Source organism: Globicephala melas, chromosome 10 (genome assembly GCF_963455315.2).
Source record: "Globicephala melas chromosome 10, mGloMel1.2, whole genome shotgun sequence".
In the NCBI taxonomy this organism is placed as follows: domain Eukaryota; kingdom Metazoa; phylum Chordata; class Mammalia; order Artiodactyla; family Delphinidae; genus Globicephala; species Globicephala melas.
In genome coordinates, this window is record NC_083323.1 from 96,396,018 (window position 1) to 96,412,029 (window position 16,012).

At 52.9% G+C, this 16,012-nt stretch overlaps 1 protein-coding gene across 7 annotated transcripts in view; it reads left to right on the plus strand.

The window, feature by feature from the left end:
• Positions 1-61: 61 nt before the first annotated feature.
• The window catches only part of CHD4 (chromodomain helicase DNA binding protein 4), a 30,278-nt gene continuing 14,327 nt past the window's right edge, over positions 62-16,012 (plus strand). For 4 of the 7 annotated variants that reach the window (XM_030834615.2, XM_030834616.2, XM_030834617.2 and 1 more), the window contains exons 1-23: positions 62-211; positions 1,043-1,220; positions 4,721-4,842; positions 5,030-5,245; positions 5,452-5,570; positions 5,691-5,932; positions 7,476-7,603; positions 7,834-7,969; positions 8,116-8,294; positions 8,509-8,748; positions 9,375-9,578; positions 9,698-9,903; positions 10,249-10,380; positions 10,459-10,555; positions 11,237-11,428; positions 11,902-12,102; positions 12,287-12,424; positions 12,850-12,971; positions 13,094-13,267; positions 13,665-13,806; positions 13,900-14,031; positions 14,135-14,252; positions 15,818-15,942. In XM_030834615.2, coding sequence (XP_030690475.1) covers positions 1,121-1,220; positions 4,721-4,842; positions 5,030-5,245; positions 5,452-5,570; positions 5,691-5,932; positions 7,476-7,603; positions 7,834-7,969; positions 8,116-8,294; positions 8,509-8,748; positions 9,375-9,578; positions 9,698-9,903; positions 10,249-10,380; positions 10,459-10,555; positions 11,237-11,428; positions 11,902-12,102; positions 12,287-12,424; positions 12,850-12,971; positions 13,094-13,267; positions 13,665-13,806; positions 13,900-14,031; positions 14,135-14,252; positions 15,818-15,942 — 3,465 coding nt within the window. In that variant the 5' untranslated portion in view covers positions 62-211; positions 1,043-1,120. The remainder of the gene's footprint in view (positions 212-1,042; positions 1,221-4,720; positions 4,843-5,029; positions 5,246-5,451; positions 5,571-5,690; positions 5,933-7,475; positions 7,604-7,833; positions 7,970-8,115; positions 8,295-8,508; positions 8,749-9,374; positions 9,579-9,697; positions 9,904-10,248; positions 10,381-10,458; positions 10,556-11,236; positions 11,429-11,901; positions 12,103-12,286; positions 12,425-12,849; positions 12,972-13,093; positions 13,268-13,664; positions 13,807-13,899; positions 14,032-14,134; positions 14,253-15,817; positions 15,943-16,012) is intronic. The other 3 variants (XM_030834619.2, XM_030834620.2, XM_030834621.2) reach the window with 2 other exon arrangements.

Here is a 16,012-nt window from a genome sequence, read left to right on the forward strand (position 1 = left end):
AGTGGAGGGGGGGTTGGAGTTGGTTGAGGTTATTATGGGCTGTCCGTGGGGGGGCGGGGCCTGTGCGGTGGGATTTCCCGGCCGGTGTTTCGGGCCCTTTAAGAGGCGAAGCTGGAGCCGGAGCCATTTTCCCCCCTTCGGCCGCGGCGAGGAGGAGCCGGAGCGGGAGTGACACCGGGCCGGACCCAGCGCGACCTGCGGCGGCTCTGGGGTGAGGAGAACGCGGGGTTCCCAGAGAGACAACCCCTCTCAGCCCGACCAGCCCCGAGGGTCCTCCCTCCATCCAGCCGCCCCTCGGGCGTCCCCGGACCAGCGGACCGCCCTCTGCCCGGGGAGCCGACCCTGCCTCTCCCTTTCCTGCAGGGTGCCCAGCCCCCGCCCTCGTTCGGCCCGAGTCTCGCTCCCCGCGACTCCCCACCTCGGGCTTGGCCTTCCACAATGCCCGGCGCCCCCCTCGCCCTTTGCTCACTTGCCCCCCGGGACACGTGGCCCGGCCCCCTGCCCGGTGGGAGCTCCGGCCCCCCACGCCCCTGCCTCCAGCCCCCTGGAGCGCCGAGCCTCCACGCCCCCTCGTCCCCGCGGCTCCTCCGGAGAACCCGAGTTGTCCCAGAGGACAGCCTTTGGAGAGCTACCCTGTCTGGGGACTGGCCCCTCCCCAGGCGCAGGGAGGCGCCCCCCCACCCCCCAGTGACCTTGTGTCCCTGAGCGCCTCGCCGCCGGCCGCCTCCCCCGGCCCCCCCGCGCCGCGGCCACTCGGACCCCTTCCCCCGTCACGCCCGGCTCCGTCCAGCGGCTTCTCCCCTCCCCACGCCGGCACCGGCCTGCCCTCGGGGGCGCCGCTCCCTCTCGTCTGGGGGGCTCCAGCCGGGGAGCCGGCTTCCGGGCTGCCCCCGGGAGCGTGGAACTAAAGTTCAGCCTGAGTGGTTCGGGTGCCCTGCTCGGGTGGCTGTGGGGCGGCCGGGGGTGGGCGGAAAGCGCGGCGGGGTGGGGGAGGGGGCCGTGCGCGTCACTGTTCTCTTTCTCTCCCCCCTCCCCCGCACAGTGACTCGGGCCAGTGTCGAGGGCCCCAGGCCGCAGGCAGGAGCAGCTGGGCCAATTCCCTGGCCGGGAGCGGAAGGGGATGGCGTCGGGCCTGGGCTCCCCGTCCCCCTGCTCAGCGGGCAGCGAGGAGGAGGATATGGATGCACTTTTGAACAACAGCTTGCCCCCTCCCCACCCAGGTAACAGCTTCCCCAAGGGCCCCGGGCAGGAAGGAGCCATCTGGGCCCTCCCTGGCGACTCTGGTGCGGCAGGGTTGAGTTTCTGGGCTTTCTCTGTGCAGTCGGAGGTGGAGGGCATCCGAAGGGAGTGGTTCCCTTCTGCGGAGCTGTTGTGCGAGGGGGCTGGAAGCCATGTGCCTTCTGGGCTCCGCGGACCGCGATGCAAGCTTGCTGCACTGTCTTCGGGAATGCTGTGCAGATCCCGGTTGAGGGAGCTCTCCGGGCTGGCAGGCTTTGCCTGGCGTGGGTCCTAGGAGGAATGCAGGTAGCTGGGACCCCTGGAGGCTGCGCGGCGGCGGCGGCGGCGGCGGGGTTGAGGATTGCGGTTGGAGGAGACCAGCCGGGCATCTCTGCTAGTAGGATCCTGTAGCTGCTGCTGTGGAAAGGAAAGAGGGAGTGCGGGTTACTCTCTGATTATTTTTAGCTTCTGATCAGTTACCGGCTTTCTGTGCAGTTTCAACCGTGTGAAGTTTGAATTGCGCTCCTCAGCTGGGATCTAGAGCGCTTTTAGTCAGGCAGATTGCTGGAATGTTGAGTGAGGCTAGGGGTAGGATGTCATAGCCTGCAGGATATACTAGGAGGAGCAAAAAGAAGGAAGGTGACACCCTGGGCACCCCTCTTCCCCTGGCAAGTGGACTTAATCCTGGCTTTTTTCCCAGGAGGCTTCTGCCCTGTGCAGGTAGCCTGGGGTTTGGGCTGGTGGTGTGAAGTGTTTGTGTCGGTGTGTTGGGGGTTGTGCTGTCTGTGTTTTGGGGTGGCTCCTTGGACTGGCCGAACCCCAGTGGTTATAACCAGCCTGTATGATTGGCATGGCTCTTGTCTATCCTCAACTGATGATGGATGTCATGTTTCTAAGTGGATGTCTCTCTCCTCTGTCCTTCGTTCTTCAGAGCACTTAGCTAAGTCACCTACTTGTTTCCTTGATCTTTTTTTAGTTTAGTTTTTTTTTACATGCCATTTCTTCATCTTCCTTGTTTGTATTTTTATTTTAATTCTGGAGCCTGCTGGTCCTGTTTTTGTTTCCCATCAAGCATCTTTCACTCTTGCCTTCTCTTTGCTTAGCTCCAGCTGCACGCTGAGGTGGTCTGGGAGAGGTGTTTCCACATTTGGCACTTCCTAAGTTGGAAGTCTTCACTTCAACCTGAGGCCACTTAGGAGAGGGTCAGTCTTCTTACTGAACCTTCAGCTGTTGGGATGAGAATCTTAGGCTTGAGCCTCATCACCGTGTAGGGCAAGGTGGTAGATTTCTGTGCTATTGCCCAAGGTGGGGTAGGGTGGTGCTAGTGGTGAGGCAGTCCCATCCTTTCTGTGCGGGGCATGAGAAGTAGCAGTGCCATCCAGCCAGTGTTGGTTCCACATCTTGGCTTCCTGTTGGCCCCTTGGTCTGGGGCTGCCCCTGTGTTGACTGGGAGCCTGTGGGCTCCCAGGGTGAACTCTGCCCCAAGCTGTAGCGTGACCCAGTTTTTCCACTTGCCCCACCCCATTCCTGCCCCTTTCCCAAATCGTTCTCTATGTCTCAGCCAGTTTGCCGCTTGCTGTGTCAGCACATCTGCCTGAGAAGTTTGAGGGTCTTAGGTGGATGGAAGGGTGTCCCTTTTGCCTCCGCGAGTTTGTCCTTGTCTCTACTTCCAGCTTTTATGGAGGCATGGCTGATTGGGAAGGGGGGCACCACAGGGATTGCTGGGGAGAAGCCCTTAAGAAAATGATTCTTTCTGGTGAGATCCAGGCTGGTGTCACATTCCCAAGGGAATGGGAGGGGCTGTCTTGTGCCTGGCCTGATCCTGGGCTGAGAGGGAAAGGGGGAGGCTGATGGTGCTTTGTCCAGCCCAGTGCCGCCTGTTCCCTAGTATCTGCCTCGCACAGGAAGGGCGGAGTCAGAGGCATTTTCGGGCCAGTTCTGGGGGTCAGGAGCAGAGAGCATGTGTAGGAGAAAAGGAAGCATTCTGTTGTCCACCACTCTCTAGGTGCTGCTCCTTTTTCTCTGTTGGATAGGTGGCTGCCTCTAATCTGTTAGTGGTGGTTTAGGATCTGTGGTCTGCACTCTGGTAGAGGTGATGAGGAAACTGAGTTTCAGAGGCGTCTTGTGGGCTCCCATTCCTCAAGGTAAATCTTTAGGGTGTCAGAAGGAAGGTTGTGTGCTCTGCCCACAGCTCCACTGAACTCTTGTTAAATCTAAGCTCCGATGATTGAAGGCATAACGAGGGAGTAAGTCAGCCCCTCACATGGTGTAACCCTTCAAGGTGTCTTGGGTTTCCTTGCCTAAGACATTATTAGAATGGCCTCTTGAGAACAGTGTCATCCCACAGTAGGTGTTTGAAGAGGTGGCATTTGGACCTGGGGCCAGGTAGTAATTTGGGAAGTCTTCTGTGAGAGGGTAGTCTTTCCCCGGCTACCTCTCTCAACCGCACTCCCTCCCCTGCCACTTCCTGTCTGTCCTCTGTTGGCAGCTGGGTGCCCTGGGTTGGCTTCTGTGGTCAGGAGCCATTTTCCCTCTCCTCAGTGGGTGAGGCATTCCCTCCTTCTCTCCACTCCCTTCTCCACTCCTCCCACCTGGAGGGGGGTGGGTGGCTTGGGAAGCAGGAGGGGGAGGAGGAGGGAGCCGGTGCGCTGGTGTGAATGTCTGTTACAAAGGAAGCTGCCTCCTGGCCTTCTCCTCCCCCTCTGTGCCCCTTCCCACCTAGGCCTGCCCAGGAGCTCTCAGTATTACCCCAGGCTTTGTGTGTGCTCCCAGCCGGGGAGGAGGTGGAGCCAGATGGGGGGAGGAAGGGGGGGGGGATGGTGACAGCTGGGCTGATTTGGGCCCCTGGGGAGAAGAGGCTACTGACCCAGGAGAAGCTGGGGAGGAGCAGTAGAGCTGGAGATGGGGAAAGGAAATCAGCTTTGGGAGTGGGCCTGATCCTGGGCTGGCACCGGAGCCTGGGGCTTGGAGGTTCTGGTTGTTTTGCGCAGTGATGAGCCAGAGGGGTTAGTGAAGGGTGTGGTTTCTGGGACCCTCGAGCAGGTACTGTTCTGGGAATGTGCTGAGGGTATATTCTTTAGTTTTTACCTTCTGCGTAGGACCGCTCATTCTCGTTTCCCGGCTTGTGGAATGCTTGGTGGCTGGTTATAGGAGGACTAGGCACGTTTCTCTTACTTGGTTAACTGTACGCAGCTTGACTCAGCTGCGCTGGTGAACACATAGAGGACTCGTGTTAGGGATGAGGGAGAGGAGGCAGGGGTCTGGACAGCTGCCCGAGGTGGGCCTGGTCTGTCCCGGCAGGCCTATTTCAGGCATATACAGCTCTCTCTTTGTCTGTTTTTGTCCTGAGTATCAGCTTCCTTCTGTGGCGTGTATAGCAGTTCTCTTCAGTGGAATCTGGGACAGAAGGTGGGGGAATAAAGTCTAAAGCCTCTGGATTGGGCTCTAACCTTCTGCTATTGATCTTTTCCCTGCCTCCCTTTCTTTGCCAAAACATATGTAGAAAACGAAGAGGACCCGGAAGAGGATTTGTCAGAAGCAGAGACTCCAAAGCTCAAGAAAAAGAAAAAGCCTAAGAAACCTCGGGACCCTAAAATCCCTAAGAGCAAGCGCCAAAAAAAGGAGGTGAGTGGGTGACTGGATGTTATGGGCAGCAGGAGGGAGTGGGAGGTGCTCTGTGGAGGGCTGGGGCCTGCGTTTCTTGCCCTGGGGCGGTGGGCCAGGTCCTGGGCGTGAGCCTCAGGGCCGTCCTGAGGTCAGCATGTGTGTAGCATGTGTGTGTGTGTCTCCCTCTCCCCCTTCCCTGCTCCAGCGTATGCTCTTATGCCGGCAGCTGGGGGACAGCTCTGGGGAGGGGCCGGAGTTTGTGGAGGAGGACGAAGAGGTGGCTCTGCGCTCAGACAGTGAGGGCAGCGACTATACCCCTGGCAAGAAGAAGAAGAAGAAGCTCGGACCTAAGAAAGAAAAGAAGAGTAAGTCCAAGCGGAAAGAGGAAGAGGAGGAGGATGACGAAGACGATGATTCAAAGGTGCCTGGACCTCCATCCTCTTCTCTGTACTTCTGTCCTTTGTTTTCCAGACACTCTGCTGCCCCTTAGAATGTTTTCTCTCCACCTGTTTCTGATGATTTCTTCTTAGCCCTCTTACCCTGGACTTGCCAGCCTTAGTGGCAACTCAAACTCCCTTAGCGAGGGTGGGCACTAGGAGTCAGGCTTTGACTTTGCTCTCTCTGCAGGAGCCTAAATCATCTGCTCAGCTCCTGGAAGACTGGGGCATGGAAGACATTGACCACGTGTTCTCAGAGGAGGATTATCGCACTCTCACCAACTACAAGGCCTTCAGCCAGTTTGTCCGGTAAACAGGAGGGTCTTGGGGGCAGGAGATGGAGAGCGCTTCTGTAATCTCTTCTCACCTCCCTCGCCTCCTTTATTTTTAAACTTTTTCTCTTTTCTGTTCCTGCCATTTTTCCCCCAGACCCCTCATTGCTGCCAAAAACCCCAAGATCGCTGTCTCCAAGATGATGATGGTTTTGGGTGCGAAGTGGCGGGAGTTCAGCACCAACAACCCCTTCAAAGGCAGTTCTGGGGCTTCTGTGGCAGCAGCGGCAGCTGCGGCAGTGGCCGTGGTGGAGAGCATGGTGACGGCCACTGAAGTTGCACCTCCTCCGCCCCCTGTGGAGGTGCCTATCCGCAAGGCCAAGACCAAGGAGGGCAAAGGTGACATGGGGCTCAGTGGGAGTGGGGACTAGTGCGGGCTTGGGATGTCGAAGTTGGAGGAAGCGCGGACGCGCTATTCTGTCAGCCCAAAGATGGAAGCTAGGAGGTGGGAATGAACCGTGGATTAGGAGGGAAACTGGGGAAGCTGGCCACGTAGAAATATTTTAGGTGGGGAATATTTTATTGGGTTGGCCAAAAAGTTCATTCTGTTTTTTCCATAAGATGGCTCTAGTAGCACTTAGTAGTTTTCTTTAACTTCATTTGAAACAATTTCGTTAGGTTGTATTGTGACAGCTGTCATATCAGTGTGCATTTAAAAAAAAACTTATCAAAATTGGTGAATTTTTGTGTAGCCATTTTAATATTGAAGATGGAAGAAAAAAAGCAACGTTTTCGACGTATTATGCTTTATTATTTCAAGAAAGGTAAAAAGGCAACTGGAACGCAAAAAAAGATTTGTGCAGTGTATGAAGAAGGTGCTGTGACTGATCGAACCTGTCAAAAGTGGTTTGCGAAGTTCCGTGCTGGAGACTTCTTGCTGGACGATGCTCCACGGTCGGGTAGACCAGTTAAAGTTGATAGCGATCAAATCGAGACCTTAACTGAGGACAGTCAACATCATGCCACGTGAGAGGTAGCCGACATACTCAAAATCTCCAAATCAAGCGCTCAAAATCATTTGCACCAGCTTGGTTATGTTAATCGCTTTGATGTTTGGGTTCCACATAAGTTGAGTGAAAAAAATCTTCTCGACCGTATTTCCGCATGCCGCTCTCTACTTAAATGTAAGGAAAATGTTGCATTTTTAAGACAAATTGTGACAGGTGGTGAAAAGTGGATGCTGTACAATAATGTGGAACGGAAGAGATGGTGGGGCAAACGAAGTGAACCACCACCAGCTATGCCAAGGGCCGGTCTCCATCCAAAGAAGGTGATGCTGTGTATATGGTGGGATTGGAAGGGAGTCCCCTATTATGAGCTCTTTCTAGAAAACCAGATGATTAATTCCAACAACTACTGCTCCCAGTTAGACCAGCTGAAAGCAGCACTCGATGAAAAGCGTCCGGAATTAGTCAACAGAAAATGCATCATCTTCCATCAGGCTATTGCAAGACTGCATGTTTCTCTGATGACCAGGCAAAAACTGTTACAGCTTGGCTGGGAGGTTCTGATTCCTCCGCCATATTCACCAGACGTTGCACCTTCGGATTTCCATCTGTTTCAGTCTTTACAAAATTCTTTTAATGGAAAAAATTTCGATTCCCTGGAAGACTGTGAAAGGCACCTGGAACAGTTCTTTGCTCAAAAAGATAAAAAGTTTTGGGAAGATGGAATTATGAAGTTGCCTGAAAAATGGCAGAGGGTAGTGGAACAAAACGGTGAATACACTGTTCAATAAAGTTCTTGGTGAAAATGAAAAATGTGTCTTTTATGTTTACTTAAAAACCGAGGGAACTTTTTGGCCAACCTAATATCTTTCCCATGTTCTGCTCTGTGGTGTGTATTTGGATTGTATGATCTTACTTGCTTTCTCCTGATTTAGGTCCCAATGCTCGGAGGAAGCCCAAGGGCAGCCCTCGTGTCCCTGACGCCAAGAAGCCTAAGCCCAAGAAAGTAGCTCCCCTGAAAATCAAGCTGGGAGGTTTCGGTTCTAAGCGTAAGAGATCCTCGGTGAGAGCCCAGCCTGTCCCCTGGCGAGGGTGCCTTAGCTAACGGGGAGGATGTGGTCTTAGGTCAGGATTCAGGGTTCAGTAGGTGCATGAGCATGTGGGGAGTTGGCCATAGAAGAGGTGGTTAGGCTTCCTTGCTGGGATTCCAGCACCCCTAGTAAAAGGGTGATCCCTTCTCCATCACTGTCTCCTTCCCCTTGGCCTGAACCTCTAACCTTCTCATCCTGCCAGAGTGAGGATGACGACCTAGATGTGGAGTCTGACTTCGATGATGCCAGTATCAATAGCTACTCTGTTTCTGATGGTTCTACCAGCCGCAGTAGCCGCAGCCGCAAGAAACTCCGGACCACGAAAAAGAAAAAGAAAGGTGTGTTTCTCTTCTGTATCAGTATGTAATGGAATGAGGGGGGAATGATTGGGGAAGCATGTCCCTAAGGAGATAGGGGCTGGTTTAGCGGGGTGGGGGGAGGTAGGTTTTTTCTAATAACTGGGCTTTCCCTCTTCCTTGCCTAGGCGAGGAGGAGGTGACTGCTGTGGATGGTTATGAGACAGACCACCAGGACTACTGTGAGGTGTGCCAGCAAGGCGGTGAGATCATCCTGTGCGACACCTGTCCCCGAGCTTACCACATGGTCTGCCTGGATCCGGATATGGAGAAGGCTCCCGAGGGCAAGTGGAGCTGCCCACACTGCGTGAGTGCCGGGCCGTCGTGGCCCTTTGGGACCCTTGAGCGGAAGGGTGGGATGAGGAAACTCTTTGGGGCCTGGGTGGGGGTAGGAGTGGTGGCGTTGCTGGCTACGGGCTTTGGGAAGCTTTCAAAGGAATGATGGGCACGGTTCAGATGGGGGTTGGGTGGGGGTGGGGGTGGGGGTGGTAGTAATCTGACTCTGTGGTCCTTGACTGCAGGAGAAGGAAGGCATCCAGTGGGAGGCTAAAGAGGACAATTCGGAGGGTGAGGAGATCCTGGAAGAGGTGGGGGGAGACCCTGAAGAGGAGGATGACCACCACATGGAGTTCTGTCGGGTCTGCAAGGATGGGGGGGAGCTGCTGTGCTGCGATGCCTGTCCTTCCTCCTACCACATCCACTGCCTGAACCCGCCCCTTCCAGAGATCCCCAACGGAGAGTGGCTCTGTCCCCGCTGTACGGTGGGTGCCTGGCCCCGGCCGGTGGTCCAGCAGCAGGGTTTACCCCTCTTGCGTGTAGGTGTCGTGAGGCTGAGGTGCAGGAGAGGTCACTGGAGGGCTATAGGCCTTTCAGCCCTGAGGCATGGATCTTCCTTCCTCGTAGAGTCACGGGATACCTTTGTTCTGGGAAACCGTAGGACTAACTCTGAACAGAGTTGATGCTTTGCCAGCTCTCCGAAGTGGGATGGAGCCGTGTTCTTTTAGCCCAGAATATCCTTTCCTGTCTTGACACCCAGCCTCGAGGTCTTGGTAGCTTGGTGATATAATAGGGCCACTGAATGCTGTTAGATTGCTTAAGAGAGGAATTCTGAGCCTCAGGTCTGTGACTTTTCTGTGCCTACTTGTTCTGGGTTATTGTTGAAGTCTAGCTACTGGCTCTGTTAGGCAGATAGGAGTGATAATGTCTCACAAATCCTGGACGAAGTCCAGAAACAGAGAGGGAATTCTGTTCTTCTCTCCTGGGATTAGGGTCCTGGGATTAGGTCTTACTTGAAACGAGGTTTTAATAATGCTCTGATGAGGCTGAAGCTGCCTGTGGGCTATGCCGTGGTAATGATTCGGTGTTGGATCATCTCTTTTCCTCTTAGTGTCCAGCTCTTAAGGGCAAAGTTCAGAAGATCCTGATCTGGAAGTGGGGTCAGCCACCATCTCCCACACCAGTGCCTCGGCCCCCAGATGCTGACCCCAGTGCTCCGCCCCCCAAGCCCCTGGCGGGGCGGCCGGAGCGGCAGTTCTTTGTGAAATGGCAAGGCATGTCGTACTGGCACTGCTCCTGGGTGTCTGAACTGCAGGTAACCCTGGGGCAGAGCAGATGCGGGGCTGCGGCGAAGAGGGCAGTGAGAGACAGCAGCCTTGTGGGCAGGAGTGGACGTAGCTCCTTGGGGACTTCCTTCTCTCTCCGCTCTTGCAGTTGGAGCTGCACTGTCAGGTGATGTTCCGGAACTATCAGCGGAAGAATGACATGGATGAGCCGCCCTCCGGGGACTTCGGTGGCGATGAAGAGAAGAGCCGAAAGCGGAAGAACAAGGACCCCAAGTTTGCAGAGATGGAGGAACGCTTCTATCGCTACGGGATCAAACCCGAGTGGATGATGATCCACCGGATTCTCAACCACAGGTACCGGGGGGCTGGGCCGGGCGGCGTGTCGTGGGCATCCTGGAGGTGGGCATCGTGGGCATCCTGGAGGTGGGCAGCGTATCCGCGGGGGCTTAATTAAGAAAGTGGATGTCACCAGTAAGTTACAGTTGGATGAGACACTCAGTATGTTATGAACTGACTGAATCCTGGTACTTGAGCTATAGACTGTAGATACGAGATCATTTTTGGTGCAAAGACTGGTGGACCAGATGTATTTGCTTCTGAATACGTGTGGTGTCTGGCCTCCTTAGAGGTCTGGTTTTTGAGGGGAGCAGAGCAGGGTGGCCTTCTGGCTCTGAGGGTTTTCTCTCCTTGACTTTGTAGCGTGGACAAGAAGGGCCACGTCCACTACTTGATCAAGTGGCGGGACTTGCCCTATGATCAGGCCTCCTGGGAGAGTGAGGATGTGGAGATACAGGACTACGACCTGTTCAAGCAGAGCTATTGGAATCACAGGTGAGGGACTTTGATGAGTAGAGCTGCTGCTCATTGAGAAGGACCCCAGGCAGCTGTTGATGTATCTGTCTTCCTTAGGGAGTTGATGAGGGGTGAGGAAGGACGACCAGGCAAAAAGCTCAAGAAGGTGAAGCTGAGGAAGTTGGAAAGGCCCCCTGAAACCCCAACGGTTGACGTGAGTCATCAGGAGAGGGAGGGCGGTTTGTCGGGTAGGACGATGTATGTTGTGTGCTCCAGTCTGAAGGCATGATCTCAAGTGATCACTGTAGCTAAGTTGCTTCACACAGACTGCTTCCCTAATTCTCCACATCTCTGTAAGTCAGGGGAAAGATACTAGGATTACTTTATTTTCTCTCTTCCTCATCAGAAAACTAAAAACATAGATGTTAGTGTTTATATGACTGAGGAGGTGTTATGTATGGAGGGGTCACATAACCGAGCTTTTGTGAAACTTATTTTGGAACCTGGGTCTTCTGACCCTTAATTCATGGCTCAGTTCTTCCGGGGTTTTGTGTAATATAAGGTGAGTCTGGTTAAGGTTAAACAGATAAATCTAGAGGGGGCATAGGATCATTTACCTCGTGGTTCCTGACCAGTAGAATTTACTGTACTGCCAAGGAGACTATGATGTGTCTTTCCTGGATGTCTGTAGGACCAAGATCTGCGTCTTGCCTTGCTTCCTGGAGGATCCTAAATAAAACACAAAGTTACAGTAACCATTAAGCACCTTTTTCCCACCATTTTTTGTGGCCCCTCGAGTAGGATCTAGTGAGAGTGTGTCAGGAGGGGCAGCTGCCGTCTTACAGAAGGAAGGGAATTCCTGGCCAGCTCTTGACTTCTTTATTTCGTCCTTCAGCCAACAGTGAAATATGAGCGACAGCCAGAGTACCTGGATGCTACAGGTGGAACCTTGCACCCCTATCAGATGGAGGGTTTGAACTGGTTGCGCTTCTCCTGGGCTCAAGGCACCGACACCATCCTGGCTGACGAGATGGGCCTTGGGAAGACCGTTCAGACCGCAGTCTTCCTCTACTCTCTCTACAAGGAGGTAGGAGAGCTGGGGCTGTTAGTTTTTTGTGTGGGTATTTTGTGTTCGTGGTCTTCTCTTACACTCTGAGGAGACAGAAAAAGGAAGAAAAAAAATTGGTCTCTGGCCCTGGAGAACAGTGTTGAGTGACAGTAAGATAGATGCAAGTACACAGAGACAGACTGGAGGGAATGGAGCTGTGGGTGGGATTAGTGGTGGGTGCCTGGAGCCTCGGTCCTGGGGGACGGATATGCGCTGAGACAAGCAGAACTGTGGGTAGAAGTAGTGTGGAGAGACATCGAGCGGCAGGGGTGCGGTGTAAGCTCCCTGCAGGGCAGGCAGGCGTGTTGGTACATGGAGAAGGGAGGGAGAGGAGCGGCCATGCACACGCCCGTCCTCCGCCCACTCCGGGGCAGGGGCAGGGGCAGGGTGGGCGCTCGGGTTGCGTGTGGGACCCTCAGTCCTTACTCTCCGTCTCCTCTTCTTCCTCAAAGGGTCATTCCAAAGGCCCCTTCCTAGTGAGCGCCCCTCTTTCTACCATCATCAACTGGGAGCGGGAGTTTGAAATGTGGGCTCCAGATATGTATGTGGTGACCTACGTGGGTGACAAAGACAGCCGTGCCATCATCCGAGAGAATGAGTTCTCCTTTGAGGACAATGCCATTCGTGGCGGCAAGAAGGCTTCCCGCATGAAGGTACCTCAGCGGGAGGGAGACCCACCCTCGGAGAGGGGAGTTCTCGCTCTGGGCCCCTCGTGCCCCGGTCCCCGGGGTGAGGCGAAAGGATAATAGCCGGGAGGAGGGAAACCCCCCGGAGTCCCTTGGCTTGGCCTGTACCGGCAGAGTTGGACAGGAGTGACCAGGTTGCCTTCTTGTGCAGAAAGAGGCATCTGTGAAATTCCACGTGCTGCTGACGTCCTATGAGTTGATCACCATTGACATGGCCATCTTGGGCTCTATTGACTGGGCCTGCCTCATCGTGGATGAAGCCCATCGGCTCAAGAACAATCAGTCTAAGGTGAGGGGGGGCGGGAGGTATGGCCTCCAGTTTTAGTGTTCTAGTACTGCCTACTCATTAAGGGGAGACCTAGGAGGACAGGAAAGGGAGAAGGGCTCTCTGCCTTCCTTCCTCACTCGTGATAGATGACCCTTGGAGGCCAGGCCTTGAAAGTAAGATGGAGGGCTTCCCTGGCGGTCCAGTGGTTAAGAGTCCACGCTTCCATTACAAGGGGCACGGGTTCAGTCCCTGGTCAGGGAACTGGGATCCCGCATGCCGCACGGTGCGGCCAAAAAAAAAGAAAAAAGAGTTAGTAACGGGAAAGAAGATAAAGGAAAAAAAGAGGTGGGGATGGGGGCGTAACTGCTGGGCGGCAAAGCAGAAGTCTGTGGACATGTGCTGGAGCCCTCTTCTTACTGAATTCCACTTCTCTCCTGCCTCACCAGTTCTTCCGGGTCTTAAACGGTTACTCGCTCCAGCACAAGCTGTTGCTGACAGGGACTCCATTACAGAACAACCTGGAAGAGTTGTTTCACCTGCTCAACTTCCTCACCCCTGAGAGGTTCCAGTGAGTGTGTGCTTATCCACAGTCGGCTCCGCGTTCTTCCAGTTCTTCCTTTTGCCTGTTTCTTATGTCACTTTCCTTTCTTCCTTCCCCCTCCAACAACCTTTTCCTTTCTCTTTCTGAAGCAACTTGGAAGGCTTCTTGGAGGAGTTCGCTGACATTGCCAAGGAGGACCAGATTAAAAAGCTGCACGACATGCTGGGGCCTCACATGTTGCGGCGGCTCAAAGCTGACGTGTTCAAGAACATGCCTTCCAAGACAGAACTGATTGTGCGTGTGGAGTTGAGCCCTATGCAGAAGTGAGTCTGAAGGGACAGAAGCACTGGCTCCGTTTTGCAGACACACTTAGACACCTGCCAGTCTGCACAGTGTTTCCTTCTCCATACTCTGCCGCAAGGCGTGTGGTGACAGGAGCCAGCGAGGGCTAAAGAAACCTGTTGCCAGGTTGCTGGGGCCCAGAGTTCTTTGTTTTCTTTTTTTGACATCTTTACTAGAGTGTAACTGCTTTACGGTGCTGCGGCCGAGCTCTTACTGAGTTAACCCTTACCTTGTTTAAAATGATGGTGGCGGCGCTTCTTAGGTTTCCTCGGTCCCAAAGGGAGATGTGTTGGAAAGAAGATCCCAGACCCTGGGACTGCATTATGAGTCACACAAAGGCTCTTGAGCATGGCTTACCTTGCTGTCTTGCCCACATAGGAAATACTACAAGTACATCCTCACTCGAAACTTTGAAGCGCTCAATGCTCGAGGTGGCGGCAACCAGGTCTCTTTGCTAAACGTCGTGATGGATCTTAAAAAGTGCTGCAACCACCCGTATCTTTTCCCCGTGGCTGCCATGGTACGTTGTGCCACCTCTTGTCCCTCCCTGGGCGGGAACTGCTCCATTTGGGGTTTCTTTCCATATTTTTTTCTTTTTTGCTTATTTCCTCAGGAAGCCCCTAAGATGCCTAATGGCATGTATGATGGCAGTGCCCTAATCAGAGCATCTGGGAAGTTACTGCTGCTTCAGAAGATGCTCAAGAACCTTAAGGAGGGTGGGCACCGTGTACTCATCTTCTCCCAGGTACTGTGTGGGAGCTTTTGTGGGTAGCAGTGGACAGCTCAGTGACGTAGGGGAGGAATTGTCATCTGATTAATCCCATAATTAAAGTATGCTCATTTTCCAGATGACCAAGATGCTGGACCTGCTAGAGGATTTCTTGGAACACGAAGGTTATAAATATGAACGTATTGATGGTGGAATCACTGGGAACATGCGTCAGGAGGCCATTGACCGCTTCAATGGTGAGAGGGAAGGAGTGGCTTCGGTCCTGGCATCCTCACTCACGGCTCTGGACCGATCACTTGTTCTTCTTGAGCATCTGCTTTTCTGCGTAGAGGTTTAGGGTCTTTTGTCAATTGACGTGGAAGAGTACTGTTGAATGTCTTGATTGGAAGGATGTTTAGATTATTGCTAGGAGATTGTTTATTCCCTTTGGAGTCTTTGTTCTTTCTGCTAAAAAGAAGGACACTTTATTTAACCCTCCGCATTGCATCTTGAGGCCCAGGAGGGACCAGGACTTACCAAACCCAGATAGCAAGTTAGTGGCAGGCTTGTCTCAGTAGCCACTACCACCTCCTCTTCTTTTTTTTTACTTTTTAATTCGAAATAATTGTGAACTTAAAGTTCAGAAAATAATACAGAGAGTTGGTGTATACACTTCACCCAGCATTTCTTAATAATGACTTATATAACCTCAGTACAATGATCAAACCCAGGGAATTAACACTGGTGTCATACTACTACCTAAACTGTAGACTTGAATTGAATGTCACCACTGTTCCTGTGACAGGATCCAGTCCCAGATCCCACGTTGAGCGTAGTTGTTGTTTCTCTTCCAGTTCTTCATTCTTTCCTTTTCTTTCACAACGTTGATACCTTTGATGACGACTGGTTAGCTCTTTTGTAGAACGTCTCTGTTTTTTGTTTTTTTTGGCGGTACGCGGGCCTCTCACTGTTGTGGCCTCTCCTGTTGCGGAGCACAGGCTCCGGACGTGCAGGCTCAGCGGCCATGGCTCACGGGCCCAGCTGCTCCGCGGCATGTGGGATCTTCCCGGACCAGGGCACGGACCCGTGTCCCCTGCATCGGCAGGCGGACTCTCAACCACTGTGCCACCAGGGACGCCCTAGAACGTCTCTGCTTTGATATTTTCTCATGCTGAGATTGACACTAGACATTTTGGACAGGAATCCCAGAGAAGCGATGCTGTGTCCTTTTCAGTGCATCATTCCCAGGGAGGACATGATGTTGATAATGTTCCATTGCTGGTGTTAACCTTGATCACTTGGTTAAGGTGGTGTCTGTTGAATTCCTCCCATGTAAAGTTACTCTTTTTTTTTTCATTGTGATTAATAAATATCTTGAGGGAGATACTTTAGACTGTGGTGACATCCTGTTTCTCCTTAAACCTTCACACTGATTTCAGTATCCATTGGTGGACCTTGCTTATGAGTATTACTTATTAATATTATTAGTTTTGTGTTTGCCTAATGAGGTGGGTATTTTAATTCAAATATAGTTGGTTTACAATGTTGTGTTAATTTCTGCTGTACGGCAAAGTGATCAGTTATGCATATATATATGTTCTTTTTAAAATATACATTCTTTTTCATGTTCTTTTCCATTATGGTTTATCACAGGATACTGAATACAGCTCCCCGTGCTATGCAGTAGGACCTTGTTGTTCATCCATTCTATATACAATAGTTTGCATCTCCTAATGAGGTTTTATAGTTCTGATATTCCTTAAACATTTATTAACTGGAATTCCAGAGACACCTCTAATGGTGTTTTTGGTTCCTCTCTTAGCACCAGGTGCTCAGCAGTTCTGCTTCTTGCTTTCCACTCGAGCTGGGGGCCTTGGAATCAATCTGGCCACTGCTGACACAGTTATTATCTATGACTCTGACTGGAACCCCCATAATGACATCCAGGTGAGCAGAGGTAGCAGCCTTGGTCTACAGTGACTTTTTGGAAATGCATAGTGTTCTCTGTGAGGGCTCC